The 25,168-nt window shown below is 35.8% G+C and overlaps 1 protein-coding gene across 14 annotated transcripts in view; it reads right to left on the bottom strand.

Moving 5' to 3' along the window:
* The window catches only part of RELCH (RAB11 binding and LisH domain, coiled-coil and HEAT repeat containing), a 130,583-nt gene that overhangs the window by 78,377 nt on the left and 27,038 nt on the right, over positions 1-25,168 (bottom strand). For 8 of the 14 annotated variants that reach the window (XR_016387651.1, XR_016387652.1, XR_016387654.1 and 5 more), the window contains exons 1-6: positions 13,908-14,471; positions 13,208-13,411; positions 13,011-13,102; positions 12,108-12,401; positions 9,366-9,441; positions 7,050-7,145 (exon numbers count right to left, since the gene is read on the bottom strand). Coding sequence is in view for 7 of the 14 variants with exons in the window: in XM_089895268.1 (XP_089751394.1) it covers positions 7,050-7,145; positions 9,366-9,441; positions 12,108-12,401; positions 13,011-13,102; positions 13,208-13,411; positions 13,908-14,399 (1,254 nt within the window). In the remaining 7 variants the exon portion in view is untranslated. Of the gene's footprint in view, positions 1-7,049; positions 7,146-9,365; positions 9,442-12,107; positions 12,402-13,010; positions 13,103-13,207; positions 13,412-13,907; positions 25,160-25,168 lie in introns of those variants that run through there. The other 6 variants (XR_016387657.1, XM_089895269.1, XM_089895270.1 and 3 more) reach the window with 3 other exon arrangements.

Here is a 25,168-nt window from a genome sequence, read left to right as displayed (position 1 = left end):
GATCATCCAAAATGAAAATAAATAAGGAAACATAAGCTTTAAATGATACATTAAACAAGATGGACTTAATTGATATATATAAGACATTCTACCCAAAAACAGAAGAATACACATTCTTCTCAAGTGCTCATGGAACATTCTCCAGGATAGGTCATATCTTGGGTCACAAATCAATCCTTGGTAAATTTAAGAAAATTGAAATTGTATCAAGTATCTTTTGCGACCACAACGCTATGAGACTAGATATCAATTACAGGAAAATAACTGTTAAAAAATACAAACACATGGAGGCTAAACAATACACTACTTAATAATCAACAGATCACTGAAGAAATCAAAGAGGAAATCAAAAAATACCTAGAAACAAGTGACAATGAAAACACAGCAACCCAAAACCTATGGGATGCAGCAAAAGCAGTTCTAAGAGGGAAGTTTATAGCAATACAATCCTACCTTAAGAAACAAGAAACATCTTAAATAAACAACCTAACCTTACACCGAAAGCAATTAGAAAAAGAAGAACAAAAAACCCTCAAAGTTAGCAGAAGGAAAGAAATCATAAAGATCAGATCAGAAATAAATTTAAAAATAATGAAGGAAACCATAGCAAAGATCAATAAAACTAAAAGCTGGTTCTTTGGGAAGATAAACAAAATTCATAAACCATTAGTCAGACTCATCAAGAAAAAAAGGGAAACTACTCAAATCAATAGAATTAGAAATGAAAAAGGAGAAGGAACAACTGACACTGCAGAAATACAAAGGATCATAAGCGATTACTACAAGCAACTATATGCCAATAAAATGGACAACCTGGAAGAAAAGGACAAATTCTTAGAAATGTACAACCTTCCAAGACTGAACCAGGAAGACATAGAAAATATGAACAGACCAATCAGAAGCACTGAAATTGAAACTGTGATTAAAAATCTTCCAACAAACAAAAGCCCAGGACCAGATGGCTTCACAGGCGAATTCTAACAAACATTTAGAGAAGAGCTAACACCTATCCTTCTCAAACTCTTCCAAAATATAGCAGATGGAGGAACACTCCCAAATTCATTCTACGAGGCCACCATCACCCTGATACCAACACCAGGCAAAGATGTCCCAAAGAAAGAAAACTACAGGCCAATATCACTGATGAATACAGATGCAAAAATTCTCAACAAAATACTAGCAAACAGAATCCAGCAGCACATTAAAAGGATCATACACCATGATCAAGTGGGGTTTATCCCAGATATGCAAGGATTCTTCAATATATGCAAATCAATCAATGTGATACACCATATTAACAAATTGAAGGAGAAAAACCATCTCAATAGATGCAGAGAAATCTTTTGACAAAATTCAACACCCATTTATGATAAAAACTCTCCAGAAAGTAGGCACAGAGAGAACTTACCTGAACATAATAAAGGCCATATATGACAAACCCATAGCCAACATCATCCTCAATGGTGAAAAACTGAAACCCTTTCCAATAAGATCAGGAAGAAGACAACGTTGCCCACTCTCACCACTCTTATTCAACATAGTTTTCGAAGTTTTAGCCACAGCAATCAGAGAAGAAAAGGAAATAAAAGGAATCCAAGTTGGAAAAGAAGAAGTAAAGCTGTCACTGTTTGCAGATGACATGATACTATACATAGAGAATCCTAAAGATGCTACCAGAAAACTACTGGAACTAATCAATGAATTTGGTAAAGTAGTAGGATACAAAATTAATGCACAGAAATCTCTAGCATTCCCATACACTAATGACGAAAAATCTGAAAGTGAAATTAAGAAAACACTCTCATTTACCACTGCAGTAAAAAGAATAAAGTGTCTAGGAATAAACCTACCTAAGGAGACAAAAGACCTGTATGCAGAAAATTATAAGACACTGATGAAAGAAATTAAAGATGATACAAATAGAGGGAGACATATACCATGTTCTTGGATTGGAAGAATCAACATTGTGAAAATGACTCTAATACCCAAAGCAATCTACAGATTCAATGCAATCCCTATCAGACTACCAGTGGCATTTTTCACAGAACTAGAACAAAAAAATTCACAATTTGTATGGAAACACAAAGACCCCGACTAGCCAAAGCAACCTTGAGGAAGAAAAACGGAGCTGGAGGAATCAGGCTCCCTGACTTCAGACTATACTACAAAGCTACAGTAATCAAGAAAGTATGGTACTGGCACAAAAACAGAAATATAGATCAATGGAACAGGATAGAAAGCCCAGAGATAAACCCATGTACCTATGGGCACCTTATCTTTGATAAAGGAGGCAAGAATATACAGTGGAGAAAAGACAGCCTCTTCAATAAGTGGTGCTGGGAAAACTGGACAGGTACATGTAAAAGTATGAAATTAGAACACTCCCTAACACCATACACAAAAATAAACTCAAAATGGATTAAAGACCTAAATGTAATGCCAGACACTGTCAAACTCTTAGAGGAAAACATAGGCAGAACACTCAATGACATCAATCACAGAAAGATCCTTTTTGACTCACCTCCTAGAGTAATGGAAATAAAAACAAAAATAAACAAATGGGACCTAATAAAACTTAAAAGCTTTTGCACAGCAAAGGAAACCATAAACAAGATGAAAAGATAACCCTCAGAATGGGAGAAAATATCTGCAAATGAAGCAACTGACAAAGGATTAATCTCCAAAATTTACAAACAGCTCATGCAGCTCAATATCAAAAAAACAAACAACCCAATCCAAAAATGGGCAGAAGACCTAAACAGACATTTCTCCAAAGAAAATATACAGATTGCCAACAAACACATGAAAGAATGTTCAACATCATTAATCATTAGACAAATGCAAATCAAAACTACAATGAGATATCATCTCACACCAGTCAGAATGGCCATCATCAAAAAATCTAGAAACAATAAATGCTGGAGAGGGTGTGGAGAAAAGGGAACCCTCTTGCACTGTTGGTGGGAATGTAAATTGATACAGCCACTATGGAGAACAGTATGGAGGTTCCTTAAAAAACTAAAAATAGAACTACCATACGACCCAGCAATCCCACTACTGGGCACATACCCTGAGAATACCATGATTCATAAAGAGTCATGTACCAAAATATTCATTGCAGCTCTATTTACAATAGCCAGGATATGGAAGCAACCTAAGTGTATATCAACAGATGAATGGATAAAGAAGATGTGGCACATATATACAATGGAATATTACTCAGCCATAAAAAGAAACGAAATTGAGTTATTTGTAGTGAGGTGGATGGACCCAGAGTCTGTCGTACAGAGTGAAGTCAGAAAGAGAAAAGCAAATACCATATGCTAACACATATATATGGAATCTACGGAAAAAAAAAAAAAAGCTCATGAAGAACCTAGGGGCAAGGCGGGAATAAAGACACAGACCTACTAGAGAATGGACTTGAGGATATGGGGAGGGGGAAGGGTAAGCTGTGGCAAAGTGAGAGAGTGGCATGGACATACATACACTACCAAACGTAAAATAGATAGCTAGTGGGAAGCAGCCACATAGCACAGGGAGATCAGCTCGGTACTTTGTGACCACCTAGAGGGGTGTGATAGGGAGGGTGGGAGGGAGGGAGGGAGAAGCAAGAGGGAAGAGATATGGGGACATATGTATAGGTATAACTGGTTCACTTTGTTATAAAGCAGAAACTGACACACCATTGTAAAGTAATTATACTCCAATAAAGATGTTAAAAAAAAAAAAACTGTACTGGCAGTCCTAACCAAAGTAATTAAGTAAGAGGAAGAAATAAAAGCTATCCAAATTGGAACGAAAGAAGCAAAATATCTCTGTTTGCAGATAACATGATTCTATATAAGTCTCATAGAATCCACAAAATACTACTAGAGCTAATAAACAAATTCAGCAAAGTTTCAAGTTACAAGATCAACATACAAATGTCAGTTCTGTTTCTATATACCAGCAATGAACAACCTGAAAAGAAATTAAGGAAACAATTTCATTTACAACAGCATCCATGAGAATAAAATACTGAGAAATAAATTTTAACATGGAAGTGAAAAACTACAAAACATTGCTGAAAGACACAAATAGCTGTAAAGAATCTCAAGTTCATAAATGGCAAGACTTAATGTTGTTTGAATGTCAATATTCCCCAAAGTGATCTACAGATTCAGTGCAATCACTTTCAAAATTCAAATGACCTTTATGGCAGAAATCAAAACTGAGCATCAAATTCATATGGAACTGAAAGGGGCCCTAAATGGCTAAACGATATTGAAAAAGAAAACAAAGCTGGAGGACTCATTCTTCCCAATTTCAAAACTTACTATAAAGCTACAGTAATCAAAATAGAGTGGAACGGGCATAAAGATAAACACAAAGACCAATGGTACAGAACTGAAAGTATAGAAATGAATGCAAACATCGACATTGAACTGATATGTGGCAAAGGTGCCATGACCATTCATTAGGGAAACAACTTTCTATTCAACAAATGGTGCTGGGATATCTGGATAACTAAATGAAAAGAATAAAGTTTTGGACTCCTGCCTCACTCCATATATTAAAAAAAAAAAACTCCAAATGGATCAATGACCTAAATATAAGAGCTGAAGGTATAACACTATTAGAAGAAAACACAGGAATAAATCTTTCTGACTTCAGATTTGGTAATGGATTCTTAGATTGATATCAAAAACTCAAGCAACAAAAGAAAAAAATAGATCAATTTCATAAAAATGAAAAACATTTGTTCATCTAAGGACATTATCAACAATGTGAAAAGAAAACCTATAGGATGGGAGAAAATATTTGCAAATCATGTATGAGGTAAGGGTTTAATATCCAGAATTGTAAGAACTCTTACAATTTAAAGGCAAACAATCCACTTAAAAAATGGGCAAAGAACTTGAAAGAATACACTAGAAGCTAATAAAATTTATTGCATGTAGGATGGTGGCTCAGGGACAAGGGAAGACAAGTTTTTGTTGTACATCTTTTTATATTTAAAAGATGTTAAACCATGTGAATGTATTATTTATTCAAACCTTAAAACCTGTTTTTAATGTTTTATTTTTTTAATTACCTAGGATATTGCTATGATCAATCAGTTTACTAAGGGACATTTTAATTGTATTTACATATCAATAAAAAGGTTTATACTGATAAGAGAACACATAAAACGAGAAAGAAGAAAAAATAAAAATATTAATCCTTCAATCACGAGACCTTTTTAAAAATATAGATATAAGGAACTAGGGTAAAACATTAAATACATGTAATCCAATATCAAAGGATAAAATGAAATAAAAGTTTTGACCTTTTATGCCCTGGGATTAGTTTCAAAGAAAGGCAAGGTATACTTCATTATTTACCAATTTAGTTTTGAGGGAATACAATTTTGGTATATAATAAATGGTAAATCTTCTGGTAAAACAGAATAAAGTACAAATAATTAAGTAAACAAAGATAAATGATCAATTCTTCATGAAATTATAAGTATATAAATATTTTTAAATATAAAAACCTTAAAATCAGCCAAAAAGTAAACATCATACCACAAATAAAATATATGTGTATATATAAATATGTTTACATATATATTTATATATATATAACTGATTACTGATGATGCAAATTTATAAATACTTCATGCAGTACAATCAGATTTTAGTGGTAGTTTTTTATGATTAAAAAAGGGAAAATTCAAATAAAAAAGCTTAAACTACATCTCATAACAATTAGGTTTCTGTGATATTTTAAAGATTATATTAAGGAAACATAGTAAAAGGGATGCAAACATTAATGCACTGCAATGGATTATGTTACAAGCTGAAAAAGGAAAAGAAGCTCAAACACCATTCTGCCAGGCAGAACTGCAAAACAATCTGAAATTGGACACTGATCCTTCAAGACATAGAAAAATTTCCATACTTATTAATGTCTCAGAGCTATTTTTAAATATTAGGTAAAATAAAACCATCAGCAAGAAAACAGTCATGTTTATCTTTTTTAAATTAAAAATACCTATAGGTATAAAAATTTTTTAAGCTCTACACATACATTTTCTTGAGGATCAGTACAAATTTCTTGTGCTAAACAGATAATTAAGGATAAGCTCTACATGGGTTTTGCCAATGCATTGTGTACCTATCATACTGTAGGTCCCGTGAATTATGATTAAAACCGGTGGTAAATATTAAGAGGATAACAAAAGAAACTTTTATGACACATTCTAAAATATTCTTAACCCATTAAAAGAAAATTTCTGAACTGAAAATTGATTTCATAAATTGAATAATTCAAATAATTAAGCTTGTTTGCAAATAAATAATTCACTGTCATTTAAATGAGATTACAGATAACTTTTTATTAATCTTTTATTGGCTAAATATAACTCTAAAAATAACTTTCTACAGTATTTATGGCTTATAACATAGGCAATGTGTACTAAAATAAATTTGCTACTCTGTTTTGGACATTTAAAGCATCTGTCAATAACGGGTGAGCTACAAGAAAAACAAAAAAGGTACTTTCAAAAGTTATTGTAGACAATATTATAACTATCCTATCATCCTAAGACAAGTGTAATTACTGCCAAACAAATACAATAAAACTAACATTAATAATAGGTAACTATGTTTAAGAAAAGTTACATTATTAGTCCCTGTGAATGTTCAATACAAAGCATGTCTATTTCTGAAGACAAATCACGCATATCATATCAAGAGCAGAGATAAAATAAACTAGTTAAGTGGTAATGTAAAAAACAGACAGTGTTCATGGCACATAAATGGACCTACAGTAATAGTTAGTGCTGCAAAAGCTAATGATGCTTTAAGCAAAATTGGAAAACATGAATACCATGCAGTTTTACTGAACTCACCTGACAGAGGTGTAAAACCATTCTCTAGGAGCAGAGATGCATGCACAAAAGTAAGAATATGATTGCAAGTAATAGACTTTAACAAAATAAAAATATAACACTAAACTTCAAAATGACAAAAAATGGACACATGATGAGATCTGGGGAATGAAAATACTTTTATGTGTCTCACCTCTCTCTTTGCCAACAGCACATTAGGAACAATGTGTGGCAGGCAGCGCCCCAGCATTAACATAACACTTTTCTCACTGTCTGCAATCCGAGACACCTAGAAAACCAAAGAATTAATAAATGATGACACTGGAGAACTTCTGTGCATGATGGTATTGAACTTAAAGTTTATGTTTTGGACCCTGTCACCTCTGTTCCAAACACACATCCAAAATTACAATTTATGATGATGATGATAAAAACAACAATAAGAACAACTGTAACCCCTAACGGGATAAACATTTTTATAGACCAGAAATGGATTTAAAACACTGTTAAGAAGCAAGGGTGAAGACAGGGAGGCTTACAAGGCTTCAGTTCTGGGAACAAACAGGGATAACACAGGACTGGGGCAGCTTCAATGGTTTTTAATTTTGTTCTTGGGGAAAAGGTGCCCACAAAGCTACAGGCTTTGCCTAAGGTGAGAGTAGTTTGTATAATGAAGCTGCATGCAAGGGAAGTCCAAGGGGGCTGACCCAGTCTTACAATGGGGATTGCCAGATTGCATCCAAACCATCCTCTAGCTCTTTCATATTCTTAATGACATTGTGGGACAGAAGCCCAAAATAGGTGAAGTGGAATCAACCATAAAACAGCTAGAAAGGGAGGAGTGAGTATAAAGAGGAGAAAAAAAGAAAAAAACCCTCTGAAGATAAGCCTGCAACAATTACAAAGGACTTGAGGAAAACAAATCTGAGAGCTAATAAACTCTGAAATCAAAGACAATCAATCCGAACCTAGGGGGAGGACAGAAATAAAGACACAGACGTAGAGAATGGACTTGAGGACACAGGGAGGGGGAAGGGTAAGCTGGGACGAAGTGGGAGAGTGGCACGGACATATATACACTATCAAATGTAAAATAGATAGCTAGTGGGAAGCAGCTGCATAGCACAGGGAGATCAGCTCCGTGCTTTGTGACCACCTAGAGGGGTGGGATAGGGAGGGTGGGAGGGAGACGCAAGAGGGAGGAGATATGGGGATATATATGTATAGCTGATTCACTTTGTTATAAAGCAGAAACTAACACACCATTGTAAAGCAATTATACTCCAATAAAGATGTTAAAAAAAAAAAGAAAATTACAGACCACCAAAAAAAAAAAAAAAAAATCCAGATGCCCAGCTTCCCTTGAAAAAGACTGTTATCAGCTATGCCTTGCACAGAGAATCAGCCTAAATGGCAAGTGGGGCTGATATCCAACAGGCACTCATCTGCCACGCCAGGTATTTATCCACCAAAAGTAAGGAGTATCATTTTAATTTGCACAAAGGTGATATATAGTCTAGCAATGGCACTATCCTTGGGCCCTCACACACACACAGAAGCAATCACCTGGAAGATTTAGGCAAAGGATGTAAGTTCGAATTTACTACAGTACCCACCACTCCTTATTATTACCCTCTTGCTTCATCATATTATGAGACCTGCCTGGTTTCTTTGTAGACATTTGAGTTTACAGCTTTTGGTCAGCATCAAAAGGAAATAATACTTTTGATTTATTCAACTAAATAACCTAAGTTTAGATTCACTTTGCAGAGGTAGGTTGTTCAGCTCCTGATACCAATGCAAATACTTAGCAATTAGGCTTTACAATCATATAGACCTGGGTAGCTGTCTAACACTGGGAAAGTTATGGGACTTGTCTAAAATTTCCTTATCTGGAAAATTAGACTAATATTACCTACTTTGTAAGTTTGCAAATTAAAATGCAGATTAAATGAGATGACATGTAACATAATGCTTAGTGTGTTTTAGGTATTTTTTAATGTAATTTCATGTTAACTGCTGAAATAATACCCTCACCCTGACCCTGAAGCAGGACCTTATCAGTTATTTCTGGAATCACAAATATTTGTTCAAACTTATTAGACTATAAAGCATAAAGCATGAAGGTGGGGGGGAGAAAAGACAATCCAAATGAAATTAAAAGTAGAGTAATCTAAAAATAACTGAAATTATAAACAATATGTACACTTGATTTGGTTTTCTGAATTATACCATAGAGAGGCATATAACCATATGTCGGTAGACATAACAAATTAAAACTAGACTGTAAAAGGCCACTTTAATACTAAACAAAGCTTTAACCTAAAGACAAAAATAATCAACTACTTTCCTTAAAAGTTTAAAATTTTAGGAACTATTTCTTAAAGCATTATTTTAAATACTAGATTTGTACTTGAAATAGAGTCTTATCACAATTATTTTTGGTTAAGGTGCTAAAAAGAAAAACTGAATGTTTTAAGAAAGTTTGAAAGAATCTGGTATAATTTACCTCTGATCCTAAACGACTATCTGCTGACATTCGACAGAAAGAGAGTAGTGCTTGATGGAAAGCAGGAGACAACTTCCTAGAAGAAAATATTGAATGAAAATTGGACAATACCAAATAGTTACCACTGGCATTTAAGGAGAAAATAAGTTGCAGGTTATAATTCCCATCCTTGCATGAACCCTAACCCACAAATGTTAACTGAATATCTCAGCCACAAAAGACTTAAAGGTCACTTCAGTGGAAAATTATACTGGGGAAAAGAAATCAGCAATAGATGCTGATCTTAAAAGAGCTTGATGTTATGGGAATGAATGACTTATAAATGTTAGTGGATTAAACCTGAAGTGGTATGGCAGGTCAATGACAACAGAAAGTGTTTGTAAAACCTGAAATGAGGATTTTTTTTTCTTCCCTAATTCTCTATGATCCCAGAAAGGTAAACAGTGGAGACAAAGGTTGACCTGGTATGTTGCTGAGAAGTTCTACAGACCTATATAATGATAATGATAATCCTTAATGTTAGAAACCCACGTAAAAGAATTAAAAATTAAAGATAAATGAAGGAGAGGCTTGTTCAACATTCATGGTATATCTCAAAGGAAGTATTTTTGTAATTGAAAATATTAGCCTATTTATGTTTAATAAAAAAGGTTAAAACATTTATATTTTTAAAACAACACTGGTCTCTACATAATAGTATTCATAATACTGTAACTATGAGTTGTACTTTATATGCTCTATCTACAAAGAAAAGGGCTAACACCAAAATTACATAATAGAGGTTATTTAGTATACACCACAAAGTGGCCCCCAGTAACATCTCATTGTGGAGTTACTGTGCCAAAGCTTAAGCCTATTTGCTTGTTATGTTTCCCCTCCCATATTCTTTCAGTGGAGAGAGCTATAATGCATCCAATTGCCTATGCCAGAAAGCCTTTATCCTTCCCTTTCTTTTAATCTCCTAATCCAATCAATCTTTTACTTTCTAACTATCTTGTAAATCTATCCCCTTCTTTCTAATACAGGAAATTCAATCATTTCTTACTTGGATTCTCCCAATAGATATCCTACTAGTCTCCTTTCTTCCAGTCTTGCTACCCTCCAATTACCTCTACCCTAGAGGACTCTTTCTAAAACTTAGATGCCATCATGTCCCAACTCTCTAAAATGAGTTAACATGGCTTATATGACTTAGTCTTTGCTTAATTCTCCAACTTCATCTGTCATTCTTCTCACTTGCATTCTTTGCTTCAACCTTAATAAATTCTTCTTAGCTCGCAAAGTGCACAGTGTTCTCCCTGCACATGCTGTTCTCTCTTAGTGGGAAGACTTCATCTTATTTCTTTGTCTGGTTAACTACTACTTAGTCATCAGGTCTAAAGTTAGATAATACTTCTTCCCTGAAATCTTTCCTGCTCTGATGCCTAGGTTAGGTGCCCTGATTGTGTGTTCCCAAAGCAAGGTGAACTTCTCTTAGATTACTACTCTTCGTACTTATAATAATTATCTGTCGGCCTCTCTCATACTGTAAGGTTTGTAACTGAAGGGATGACCATATGTTTGGTTAACCATTATACTCCTCGTTAAGACTGCCTGACATATAGTTAAGAGCTAAAAAAATTAATTGAAGAAATTTAACAGTCATCTTTCTCCAGAGAGTGGCTTTGGTGTATCAAAGGAGATATATGGAAGTACTCCTAAACAGTAAGAACTATTACGAATGCCACTGTTATTGAATATCATTTTTATAACTGTATCTTAACCATATTTAATTAAATGCACTTTGAGGATTGGGCTGTGTCTATTTCAACCCCCATAATACCTAAAAATACACACACACACACACTTAAGCAGGTACACAGAAAGTTGTGGCACATGAGTGGAAAGATTTGCTTGGGAAAAAGAAAAATCAAATACTTCTCACTAATAATGAGTACCTTTAAGTCTAAAACAAATTAGTCATGCTTTCCTATTACATCCCAACACTTGGTATAATATTCCTCCATTTAATAGGAGGAGGAGGAAGCACGGCTTTGTGGCTCAGAATGCACCATAGGGTAATTTGTGAGGATTAACTAAGTTAGTATATGTAAAGCGTGTAGAACTGTGCCTGACATATAAAAAAGAACTCAGTAAATGTTCCTTTCTTAACATTTTTCACATTAAAATGTAAAATAATTTTAAACACATTTTGTCTCCTCTACTAGAAAACATAATCATGACGGGCAAGGGACCATGCTTTTGTCATCTGAGTTCAATCACTGCAATCCAATAAAAACTAAGTGAATTAAGAGAATATTAATGATACAATATTAGTAATGGAAGCAGACACAGGAAAAAGGCCTAAGATTAATAGCTAATCCCCTCTTTAGTACAGGCAACTATTCAGTACCAAAACCTTCTACTGAGTCTGATAATGACTGTAGAATACAGAAAAGGTAAAAAGCACTGGGTAAAATACAGCACATAAAACATACATATTACTTATGGGTTTAAGTACTTGGCTAAGATAGGACCTATCTCCTTTATGGTCTATTCCTTGTTAATACAATTTAACTTAGTAATTACTTGTGATTTTTTTTTTTTTTTTTTTTGGTGACATGGACTTTGCTATGTGTTAAGTTCATGCCAAACATAAAAATTCATACATCTGATCTGCAAAATAAGAACTGAAACTCTTCTATTTTGACAATGTTCTAAATAGCTGAAAGATGCATTTCAAAACACAGGATGCATACTAACCTATTGGGTTTATCAAAATGGACTGTGCTTTTATTTGATGGAGAAGAAGATGGCATTCCTTCTCTTTCTCTCCTGGGGAAAGAACGTGGGAAATTCTCTTTAGGAATAGTGGAATCAATTTCATCTGATTTTGAAAGATGGATATCCTTGTTTTCTCCCATGTCTGAACTATTTATAACTGAATTCTGTCCACTGTCTTCAGAGTCCTTGTGGGGAGACTGATCCAAAGAAGGCTGAACAGAGTCACAAACTACAGGGCTGGCAAAGTGTTCATTTTTGAGGAAGTCCATTTCACTGTAGAAAGGAAGAGAAATTATCAGAGAATAACTGTATTTTTTAAAACTTTGGCAATAGCATAAACCTCATAATGGGTTTAATGGTTTAAAAGTATAACATGTTAATAGAAAGTGGTTTGGCAACTGATTAATCTCTTCTGCACCATATACACTGATGCTTCACATACCTAGAAGTGCAGCTACAAACACTTATAAAGCATAAAAATGGTTTTATAAACTATGCTTTGGATTAGCACTTAACATTCTTCATTTGCAAAATGGGGAAAATTCTACAGAATTAAGAATTAAATGAAATAATGAATGGGAAATATGTACAACACTAATGTGAAAAGCTATTTTATTACTACTGATACAACTTGGAGAAAATAAAAAATATCTTATTTCTTGGTTCCAAGACATATGCAATTACATGATTATTACGGGGACAACTTTTTTGGGGAAAAAGGACACTTTAAGTATATAAGCAACTATAAGACTTTTTTCCAGAAGTATTAGGATATGAAAAATTATGTCTTACAACTGAAATGTTATTTTATATATTTATATAATCTGTCAATTTCTTTAAAAACTTTAAGAGGTTTTTTAGAAATAATGATTAAGTACTAACCTTTCAAGTCTTCTGATTTGTTCCATCAAACACCATTTCTCACTATTTAATAAACTAATTTTATCTTCTAATTTCTTTACTAGCAAGGAGTTCTAAAATCAAAATGGGAGAAAAACAGAAACTCAAGATCTCATAGTATGCTTTTATGCAGTTTAAACACTTTTTGTGGACTGGATTACTTAGTTAATACCTCTCACCTCTACAGCAGCAGGAGTTTCAAGCGTTGGAGGAAGGCTGCCTAAAATTGGTGTCAGAGCCTCTAATTCATCTTCTTCTACACCACTGGCCACATCCACAAGATCTTTCCCAGTCACTTGATGATTTCCAAAATCTCGGTAGAGTTGCAATAAGTCTGGAGGTTTTGGAATGTTTAATCCTACATCATCCCATAGTTCAAAATCCTAAAAGATAAAAAAATAATAATATAAAAAAAATCTATGTGGCAGTTTTATCTTGCATTTTTGAAATTTATCTTTTTTTTAACATCTTTATTGGAGTATAATCGCTTTAAAATGGTGTGTCAGTTTCTGCTTTATAACAAAGTGAATCAGTTATACCTGATATGTCCCCATATCTCTTCCCTCTTGCGTCTCCCTCCCTCCCACCCTCCCTATCCCACCCCTCTAGGTGGTCACAAAGCACCGAGCTGATCTCCCTGTGCTATGCAGCTGCTTCACACTAGCTATCTATTTTACATTTGGTAGTGTATATATGTCCATGCCACTCTCTTTGTCCCAGCTTACCCGACCCCCTCCGCGGATCCTCAAGTCCATGCTCTAGTAGGTGTGCGTCTTTATTCCTGCCTTGTCCTCGGATTCTTCATGACAATTTTTTTTTTTTTAAGATTCCATATATATGTGTTAGCATATGGTATTTGTTTTTCTCTTTCTGACTTACCTCACTCTGTATGACAGGCTCTAGGTCCATCCACCTCACTACAACTAACTCAGTTTTGTTTCTTCTTATGGCTGAATAATATTCCACTGTATATATGTGCCACATTTTCTTTATCAGTTCATCTGTTGATGGACACTTAGGTTGCCTCCATGTCCTGGCTATTGTAAATAGAGCTGCAATGAACACTGTGGTACATGACTCTTTTTGAATTATGGTTTTCTCAGGGTATATGCCCAGTAGTGGGATTGCTGGGTTGTATGGTAGTTCTATTTTTAGTTTCTTAAGGAACCTCCATACTGTTCTCCATAGTGGCTGTAGTAATTTACATTCCCACCAACAGTGCAAGAGGGTGCGCTTTTCTCCACACCCTCTCCAGCATTTATTGTTTGTAGATTTTTTGATGATGGCCATTCTGACTGGTGTGAGATGATATCTCATTGTAGTTTTGATTTGCATTTCTCTAATGACTAATAATGTTGAGCATTCTTTCATGTGTTTGTTGGCAATCTGTATATCTCCTTTGGAGAAATGTCTATTTAGGTCTTCTGCACATTTTTGGATTGGGTTGTTTTTTTAATATTGAGCTCCATGAGCTGTTTATATTATTTGGAAATTAATCCTTTGTCCATTGATCCGTTTGCAAATATTTTCTCCCTTTCTAAGGGTTGTCTTTTCGTCTTGTTTGTAGTTTCCTTTGCTGTGCAAAAGCTTTGAAGTTTCATTAGGTCCCATTTGTTTATTTTTGTTTTTATTTCCATTACTCTAGGAGGTGGATCAAAAAAGATCTTGCTGTGATTTATATCAAAGACTGTTCTTCCTATGTTTTCCTCTAAGAGTTTTGTAGTGTCCGGTCTTACGTTAAGGTCTCTAATCCATTTTGAATTTATTTTTGTGTATGGTGTTCGGGAATGTTCTAATTTCATTCTTTTACATGTAGCTGTCCAGGTTTCCCAGCACCACTAATTGAAGAGACTATCTTTTCTCCATTGTATACCCTTGCCTCCTTTGTCATAGATTAGTTGACCATAGATGTGTGAGTTTATCTCTAGGCTTTCTATCCTGTTCCATTGATCTATATTTCTGTTTCTGTGGCAGTACCATATTGTCTTGATTACTGTAGCTTTGTAGTATAGTGTGAAGTCAGAGAGCCTGATTCCTCCCGCTCCGTATTCTTCCCTAAAGACCGCTTTGGCTATTCGGGGTCTTTTGTGTCGCCAAACAAATTTTAAGATTTTTTGTTCTAGTTCCGTAAAAAATGCCATTGGTAATTTGATAGGGATTCCATTGAATTTGTAGATTGCTTTGGGTAGTAGAGTCGTTTTCACAATATTGATTCTTCCAATCCAAGAAGATGGTATATCTCTCCATCTGGGTGTATCACCTTTCATTTCTTTCATCAGTGTCTTATAATTTTCTGCATACAGATCTTCTGTCTCCTTAGGTAGGTTTATTCCTAGATGTTTTATTCTTTTTGTTGCAATGGTAAAATGGGAGTGTTTTCTTAATTTCACTTTCACATTTTTCATCATTAGTGTATAGGAATGCAAGAGATTTCTGTGCATTAATTTTGTATCCTGCTACTTTACCAAATTCATTGATTAGCTCTAGTAGTTTTCTGGTAGCATCTTTAGGATTCTCTATGTATAGTATCATGTCATCTGCAAACAGTGACAGCTTTACTTCTTCTTTTCCAATTTGGATTCCATTTATTTCTTTTTCTTCTCTGATTGCTGTGGCTAAAAGTTCCAAAACTATGTTGAATAATAGTGGTGAGAGTGGGCATCCTTGTCTTGTTCCTGATCTTAATGGAAAGGGTTTCAATTTTGCACCATTGAGGATGATGTTGGTTGTGTATTTGTCATATATGGCCTTTATTATGTTGAAGTAAGTTCTCTCTATGCCTACTTTCTGGAGGGTTTTTATCATACATGGGTGTTGAATTTTATCGAAAGCTTTCTCTGCATCTATTGAGATGATCATATGGTTTTTCTCCTTCAATTTGTTAATATGGCATATCACACTGATTAATTTGCGTATACTGAACAATCCTTGCATTCCTGGGATAAACCCCACTTGATCATGGTGTATGATCCTTTTAATGTGCTGCTGGATTCTGTTTGCTAGTATTTTGTTGAGGATTTTTGCATCTATGTTCATCAGTGATATTGGCCTGTAGTTTTCTTTCTTTGAGACATCTTCGCGTGGTTTTGGTATCACGGTGATGGTGACCTCGTAGAATGAGTTTGGGAGTGTACCTCCCTCTGCTCTATTTTGGAAGAGTTTGAGAAGTATAGGTGTTAGCTCTTCTCTAAATGTTTGATAGAATTCGCCTTTGAAGCCATCTGGTTCCGGGCTTTTGTTTGTTGGAAGATTTTTAATCACAGTTTCAATTTCAGTGCTTCTGATTGGTCTGTTCATATTTTCTATTTCTCCTGGTTCAGTCTCAGCACATTGTGCATTTCTAAATATTTGTCCTTTTCTTCCAGGTTGTTCATTTGATTGACATATAGTTGCTTGTAGTAATCTCTCATGATCCTTTGTGTTTCTGCAGTCAGTTGTTCCTTCTCCTTTTTTATTTCTAATTCTATTGATTTGAGCCTTCTCCCTTTTTTTCTTGATGAGTCTGGCTAATGGCTTATGAATTTTGTTTATCTTCTCAAAGAACCAGCTTTTAGTTTTATCGATCTTTCCTATGGTTTCCTTCATTTCTTTTTCATTTATTTCTGATCTGATCTTTATGATTTCTTTCCTTCTGCTAACTTTGTGGGTTTTTTGTTCTTCTTTGTCTAATTGCTTTAGGTGTAAGGTAATGTTGTTTACTTGGGTTGTTTCTTGTTTCTTGAGGTACGATTGCATTGCTATAAACATCCCTCTTAAAACTGCTTTTGCTGCATCCCAAAGGTTTTGGGTCACTGTGTTTTCATTGTCATTTGTTTCTAGGTATTTTTTGATTTCCTCTTTAATTTCTTCAGTGATCTCTTGGTTATTAAGTAGTGTATTGTTTAGCCTCCATGTGTTTGCATTTTTACAGATTTTTTCCTGTAATTGATACCTAGTCTCATAGCGTTGTGGTCGGAAAAGATACTTGATACAATTTCAATTTCCTTAAATTTACCAAGGCTTGATTTGTGACCCAAGATATGATCTATCCTGGAGAATGTTCCATGAGCACATAAAAAGAATGTGTATTCTGTTGCTTTTGGATGGAATGTCCTATAAATATCAATTAAGTCCATCTTGTTTAATGTATCATTTAAAGCTTGTATTTCCTTATTTATTTTCATTTTGGATGATCTGTCCATTGGTGAAAGTGGGGTGTTAAAGTCCCCTACTATGATTGTGTTACAGTCGATTTCCCCTTTTACGGCTGTTAGTATTTGCCTTATGAATTGCGCTGCTCCTGTGCTGGGTGCATAAATATTTACAGTTGTTATATCTTCTTCTTGGATTGATCCCTTGATCATTATGTACTGTCCTTCTTTGTCTCTTGTAACAGTCTTTGTTTTAAAGTTTATTTTGTCTGGTATGAGAATTGCTTCTCCAGCTTTCTTTCGATTTCCATTAGCATGAAATATCTTTTCCCATCCTCTCACTTTCAGTCTGTATGTGTCCCTAGGTCTGAAGTGGGTCTCTTGTAGACAGCATATATATGGATCTTGTTTTTTATGCATTCAGCCAGTCTATGTCTTTTGGCTGGAGCATTTAAACCATTCATATTTAAGGTATTCATTGGTATGTATGTTCCTATTACCATTTTCGTAATTGTTTTGGGTTTGTTATTGTAGGTCTTTTCCTTTTCTTGTGTTTCCTGCCTAGAGAAGTTCCTTTAGTATTTGTTGTAAATCTGGTTTGGTGGTGCTGAATTCTCTTAGCGTATGCTTGTCTGTAAAGCTTTTAATTTCTCCGTCAAATCTGAATGAGATCCTTGCTGGGTAGAGTAATGTTGGTTGTAGGTTTTTCTCCTTCATCACTTTAAATATGTCCTGCCACTCCCTTCTGGCTTGCAGAGTTTCTGCTGAAAGATCAGCTGTTAACCTTATGGGGATTCCCTTGTGTGTTATTTTTGCCTTGCTGCTTTTAATATTTTACCTTTGTATTTAATTTTAATTTTTTTTTTTTTTTTTTTTTTTTGTGGCATGCGGGCCTCTCACTGCTGTGACCTCTCCCATTGCAGAGCACAGGCTCCAGACGCACAGGCTCAGCGGCCATGGCTCATGGGCCCAGCCCCTCCGCGGCATGAGGGATCCTCTCAGACCGGGGCACGAACCCATGTCCCCTGCATCGGCAGGCGGACTCTCAACCACTGCGCCACCAGAGAAGCCCTGATAGTTTGATTAATATGTGTCTTGGCATGGTTCTCCTTGGGTTTATCCTGTATGGGACTCTCTGTGCTTCCTGGACTTGACTATTTCCTTTCCCATATTAGGGAAGTTTTCAACCATAATCTCTTCAAATATTTTCTCAGTCCCTTTCTTTCTCTCTTCTTCTTCTGGGACCCCTAAAATTTGAATGTTGGTGTGTTTAATGTTGTCCCAGAGGTCTCTGACACTGTCCTCAATTTTTTTCATTCTTTTTTCTTTATTCTGCTCTGCAGTACTTATTTCCACTATTTCATCTTCCAGGTCACTTATCTGTTCTTCTGCTTCATTTATTTTGCTATTGATCCCTTCTAGAGAACTTTTAATTTCATTTATTGTGTTGTTCATCACTGTTTGTTTGCTCTTTAGTTCTTCTAGGTCCTTGTTAAACGTTTCTTGTATTTTCTCCATTCTATTTCCGAGACTTTGGATCATGTTTACTATCATTATTCTGAATTCTTTTTCAGGTAGACTGCCTATTTCCTCTTCATTTGTTAGGTCTGGTGGGTTTTGCCTTGCTCCTTCATCTGCTGTTTGTTTCTCTGTCTTCTCATTTGGCTTCACTTACTGTGTTTGGGGTCTCCTTTTCACAGGCTGCAGGTTTGTAGTTCCCGTTGTTTCTGGTGTCTGTCCCCAGTGGCTAAGGTTGGTTCAGTGGGTTGTGTAGGCTTCCTGGTGGAGGGGACTAGTGCCTGTGTTCTGGTGGGTCAGCCTGGATCTTGTCTTTCTGGTGGGCAGGTCAATGTCTGGTGGTGTGTTTTGGGCTGTCTGTGGCCTTATTATAATTTTAGGCAGCCTCTCTGCTAATGGATGGATTTGTGTTCCTGTGTTGCTAGTTGTTTGGCACAGGGTGTACAGCACTGTAGCTTGCTGGTCGTTGAGTGAAGCTGGGTCTTGGCGTTAAGATGGAGATCACTGTGAGATCTCTGAGCTGGGAGGTCTCTTGTAGACCAGTGTCCTGACTTTGGCTGTCCCACCTCCGACGCACAGCCCTGATGCCTGGCTGGAGCACCAAGAGCCTGTCATCCACACAGCTCAGAATAAATGGGAGGAAAAAAAAGAAAGGAAGAAAGAAGATAAAATAAAATAAAGTAAAGTGAAATAAAATAAAGTTATTATAATAAAAAATAAAAAATAATTATTAAGGAAAAATTTTTGAAAAGTAATAAAACAACAAAAAAACGGACAAACAGAACCCTAGGACAAATGGTAAAAGCAAAGCTATACAGACAAAATCACACAGAAGCATCCACATACACATTCACAAAAAGAGAAAAAGGGGGAAAAAAAATGTATCATTGCCCCCAAAGTCCACCTCCTTAATTTGGGATGATTCGTTGTCTATTCAGGCATTCCACAGATGCAGGGTACGTCAAGTTGATTGTGGAGATTTAATCTGCTGCTCCTGAGGCTGCTGGGAGAAAATTTCCTTTCTCTTCTTTTTTCACACAGCTCCTGGGGTTCAGATTTGGATTTGGACCCGCCTCTGTGTGTAGGTTGCCTGAGGGCATCTGTTCTTCGCTCAGACAGGATGGCGTTAAAGGAGCAGCTGATTCGGGGGCTCTGGCTCACTCAGGCCGGGGGGAGGGAAGGGTACGAATGTGGGGCGAGCCTGCAGTGGCAGCGGACGATGTGATATTGCAGCAGTCTGAGGCGTGCCATGCGTTCTCCCTGGGAAGTTGTCCCTGGATCACGGGACCCTGGCAGTGGTGGGCTGCACAGGCTCCCGGGAGGGGAGGTGTGGATAGTGACGTGTGGTTGCACACAGGCTCCTTGGTGGTGGCACCAGCAGCCTTAGCATCCCATGCCTGTCTCTGGGGTCCGCGCTGATAGCTGCGTCTCACGGCCGTCTCTGGAGCTCCTTTAAGTGGTGCTCTTAATTCCCTCTCCTCGTGCACCAGGAAACAAGAGGCAAGAAAAAGTCTCTTGCCTCTTCGGCAGGTCCAGACTTTTTCCCGGACTCCCTCCTGGCTAGCTGTGGCACACAATCCCCCTCAGGCTGTGTTCACGCAGCCAACCCCAGTCCTCTCCCTGGGATCTGACTGAAGCCCGAGCCTCAGCTCCCAGACCCCGCCCGCCCCGGCAGGTGAGCAGACAAGCCTCTCGGGCTGGTGAGTGCTGGTTGGCACCGATCCTCTGTGCGGGAATCTCTCTGCTTTGCCCTCTGCACCCCAGTTTCTGTGCTCTCCTCCGTGGCTCCTGAAGCTTCCCCCCCTCCGCCACCCGCAGTCTCTGCCTGTGAAGGGCCTTCCTAGTGTGTGGAAACATTTCCTCCTTCACAGCTCCCTCCCACTGGTGCAGGTCCCTTCCTATTCTTTTGTCTCTTTTTTCTTTTGCCCTACCCTGGTACGTGGGGAGTTTCTTGCCTTTTGGGAAGTCTGAGGTCTTGTGCCAGCATTCAGTAGGTGTTCTGTAGGGGTTGTTCCACATGTAGATGTATTTCTGATGTATTTGTGGGGAGGAAGGTGGTCTCTGTGTCTTACTCTTCCGCCATCTTGAAGCTCCTCCCCTGAAATTTATCTTTTCCTTATTGCTAATATCCTTCTTTTCTTTTTTGGCTGCGTCAGGCCTTAGTGCAGCATGTGGGATCTTCCATTGTGGCACACGGGCTCTTCATTTTGGTGCTTGGGCTTCTCTCTAGTTGGTGTGCAGTTTTTTTCTCTCTCTAGTTGTGGCGTGCGGGCTCCAGAGTGCATGGGCTCTGTAGTTTGTGGCATGTGGGCTCAGTAGTTGTGGTACGTGGGCTTAGTTGCCCCACGGCATGTGGGATCTTAGTTCCCTGAGCAGGGATCAAACCCACGTCCCCTGCACTGGAAGGAGGATTCTTTACCACTGGACCACTGGGGAAGTCCCCTTATTGCTAATATCTTGAAAATTCAACATAATCATAATTTTGTTGTAATGTCAAAGTGTATGTTCCAATTGAGAAAACATCCTGGGAGAAACATCCTGGGAGAAAACATCCTGGTTCTAGAGTGTGAGAGGCACCACCATCTCGTACTTGGAAAATAGGGGAAACAGCATCCTCAGTTAAGAGACAAGTGTTATTTAAAGCAAAAAGGATATTCTGAGAGAAGTTGAAAATACACAGAACGCTTATTTACAAAAAAAAAAAAAAATTTCACATAGCACAACAGAAAGAAAGGATAGAAAGTAAAAAATCATAAAAGAAAGAACTGGTAGGAGGGAAGCCAAGAACAGTAAGACAATGATTGCATGCAGATAAAAATATGAGAAAACTATCAATAAATATTTACGGAGTTTTACTATACTTGCAGATACAGAGATGAACAAGAGATTCTTTTAGCCTCAAGAAACTTATAGTCTAGTCAGGGAGACAAGAGATAATTGCAGGTAATGATAAGTGCCACTAAGAGGGTAAAATCGGGGTATATGATCAAAAATAAAACAGGGAAAAAGTTTTACACTTTGTCTAGAGACTAAACATGAGGGGAGGGAGGGCTCTATATAGCTCTGCTTTTAGGTCATTTGAAATTAGCACTAAATGTTGTTTAATGGTTAAAGAACAGGTTATTGATGAGCACTTCCACTGCCTTTCATAAAAAACAGCTTTACTGAGGTATATAATTAATACACAATAAACTGCATGATTTAAATCCACGAGCTAATTTAAAACGTACAATTTGATAAGTTTTGACATCTGTGTGTACCCTGAATAGACCACCACAATCAACAAGATGAACTTGTTCACTCCCAAAAGTTTTCTTGGCCCCTTTGTAATCCTTCCCTCTTATTCCTCACATGTGCCCTGTTCCTAGGCAAATACTGACCTGTTTTCTGTCACTGTATAATAGTTTACATTTCTTAGAATTTTTTATAAATTCATACAGCAAGTACTATATTTGTCTGGTTTTTTTCACCCAAATTAATGATTAAGGATTTTCAGACTGATCTGTGTTGTTGTATCTGTCAGCAGTTCGTTCCTTTTTGTGGCTGTGTAGTATTCTACTATAAGGATATATTAAAATGTTTTATTCAACCACCTGCTCTTGTATATTTGGGTTGTTACCCTGATTTTAGCTACCATAAATAAAGCTGCTGTGAACATTGTAAAGGAGTCTTTGTATGAACATATGCTTTCGTTTCTCTTGGATTTTAATATCCATGAATGGAATGACCAGGTCATATAGTTGGTGAAGGTTTTAACTTTTTAAAGAAACTGCCAAAAAGTGTTCCAAAGTGACTGTACCAGTTTGCATTCTCACTAGCAAAGATGAGATTTCTAGTTACTCCACATCTTTGCCAAGACTTGGTACAGTCTCAGACATTCTATTAAGTGTTATGGTATTCTCATTGTGACTTAATTTGCATTTCCCTAATGACTAAAGATGCTGAGCACCTTTTTCATGTGCTTATTTGCGATCCATATATGTTCTCTGTTGCAGTATCTGTTTAAATTTTTTGTCCATGCTTTTAAAAATTGGGCTGTTTTCTTATTATTCAGTTTAGAGAGTTCTTTAAATATTCTGGATAAAGTCCTTTATCATATATGTTACTTGCAAATATTTCACCCAATCTATGGCTTACCTTTTCATTTGCTTAGAGTGGCTCTCAAAGAGCAGAAGTTATTGATTTTGATGAGAACAATTTTGCTGAAGAACACCATACTTTTGGTGTCATATATAAGAAATCTTGGCCCACCGTCCAAGGTTGCAATGCATTTTTTCCATGTTTTCTTCTAGGAGCCTTATGGTTTTAGAAGTTAAAGCTATGATCCATTTGAATTAATTTTTGTAGATGGTGTGAGGTATGGTTTGAAATTCATTTTTGGAGGTCTACAGATATCAAAATGTTCCAGTACCAATTATAAAAATGACTGTCCTTTCTGAATGAAATTTACTTTGCATTCTGTCAGACATCAAAAGATCATCTATGCATAAATTAATCTCTTGACTCTCTATTATGTTCTATTGATCTATTTGTCTACCTTTATGCCAATAAGATACTGTCTAAACTACAATATCTTCAAGTCAGGTAGCTGAAGTCCCCCAATTTTGTTCTTCTTTATTAAAGTTGTTTTGGCTATACTATGTTATATGTTATTAATATATAATAAGTAAAATTTATAGTGATATAACCTTGCTCATTCCAGATTTTGATAATTTGCTTCTTCTCTCTTTTTCCTAATCAGTCAGGCTAGAGGTGTTCCAATTTCATTAACCTCAAAAACTCAGTTTTTTATTTTGTTAGCTTTTCTCTATTGTTTTCTGTTGCCTATATCATTGATTTACACTCTCATTTTTAATATTTCCTTTCTTCTGCTTACTTTGGGCTTTGCTTAGTTTTCTTTTTCTAGTTTCTTAAAGTAGAAGCTGATTTTCATCAATTTGAAATCTTCCTTCTTTTATATTATAAACATTTTGGTGTCATAAACTTTCCTGTAGCTTTAGCTACATCCTGCAAATTTTGATGGTTTTGTTTTCATCTTCATTCAGCTCAAAATACTTCATAATTTCCCTTTTGATTTCTTCTTTAACTTACGTGTTATTTGGAAATATTTAAAATCCTCTTAAATACTGACTTGCTTTATCACCTACATCTATTTAATAGATATAATATGATCTATTTTGATAAGTGACCCATACGTATTTGAAACCATGTATTCAGCTATTGAAAGATGAAGTTTTATAAATTCTACTTATGTAAAGTTAGTTGACAGCATAGCACAAGTGTTCTATATCCTAAATGATTTTCTATTACCTTATTCTATCAATTATTGAGAGAGCCAGCTTGAAATCTCCAGTAATTTCTGCCTTTTAATTGGAAGGATAGATCATTTATATTTAAAGTGAGTATTGATATGGCTGGGTTTTAAATCTGCCATCTTGCTATTGTTTTCTGTGTGTGCCATCTACTCTTTGTTCCCTTTTTCTTCTTTTTCTGCCTTCTTTTTGGCCTCTCAATGTTTCTCATATATTCAACATATTTCTTATTCATTGTTTAGTTGATCATTAACCTAAGTTTGTGATAAAACATGATTAAACTGAAATATAATCACAGTATATTATAACATTATTTATATTAGGTAAATATTAGTTTAATGTCTTTTATATAGTTGAGTAAAACTACCATTTAATAAAGAATAACTATATATTTTATTAAATTTAGTTTTTGCCAAATACATTACAATAACTGAGGGAGTAACTGTACTGCTATCTTCCTTAGAGAACTTCTATTTTTGCTACTTTTATTTTTGCTAAATGATCCATGGGATAGTTTATGGACCAATGGGATATACCTGATTTAAAATGATAGCCTCCTGATTTCTATACAATACACTCCTTGGTATTTACTTTACTAAGGTACAAGATTCAAACTGACCTATTCGCACTAAGAAGTCAAAATATTCCAGGGTTACGAGATAACACTAAACAAAGCATCATTTCTTTTCCTATAAGATTTTATCAGTAAAATAATGAGGTTCTAAGATTGGCTCCTATTCAGAGACACAACTTATATTCTCTTATTCAAAATATTCTCTCTTAAATGCTGTTATCCATCATCTTAATTATTATAGTGTTACTGAAGAGGTTTTAGTTAAACTGAATTTGTAAGTACACATTAATCTGTACTACTAAGTAAATGTTTTAAAGTTAAAAAAAAAAAGCACATTTTATAAATACATGGAAATATGAGTAGATTACATAGTTATAAGGGGAGTTGTAAAAAGCTCCCTGGAAAGAATGAGAAGTCTTTATGTAGAAAGAGGAAATCTATAAGCCAACAGAATACTAGACTGGGAAGCCTTATGGAATTTTACAATATGTATAACTTTTCGAAAAACTAAAGAAACTAGATAAAAGAGAAAATAAGTATATTATAAATTAAAAAGGAAACAAATCGTCGCTTATTAAAAAAAAAGAAAACCGAAAAGAAATTGTA

Source organism: Delphinapterus leucas, chromosome 14 (genome assembly GCF_059928025.1).
Source record: "Delphinapterus leucas isolate spDelLeu-1000000601 "Yukka" chromosome 14, BTC_Dleu_Yukka2, whole genome shotgun sequence".
Classification (NCBI taxonomy): domain Eukaryota; kingdom Metazoa; phylum Chordata; class Mammalia; order Artiodactyla; family Monodontidae; genus Delphinapterus; species Delphinapterus leucas.
The sequence above is the reverse complement of the archived record's forward strand: the minus strand, read 5'-3'. Positions and strand labels throughout refer to the sequence as shown.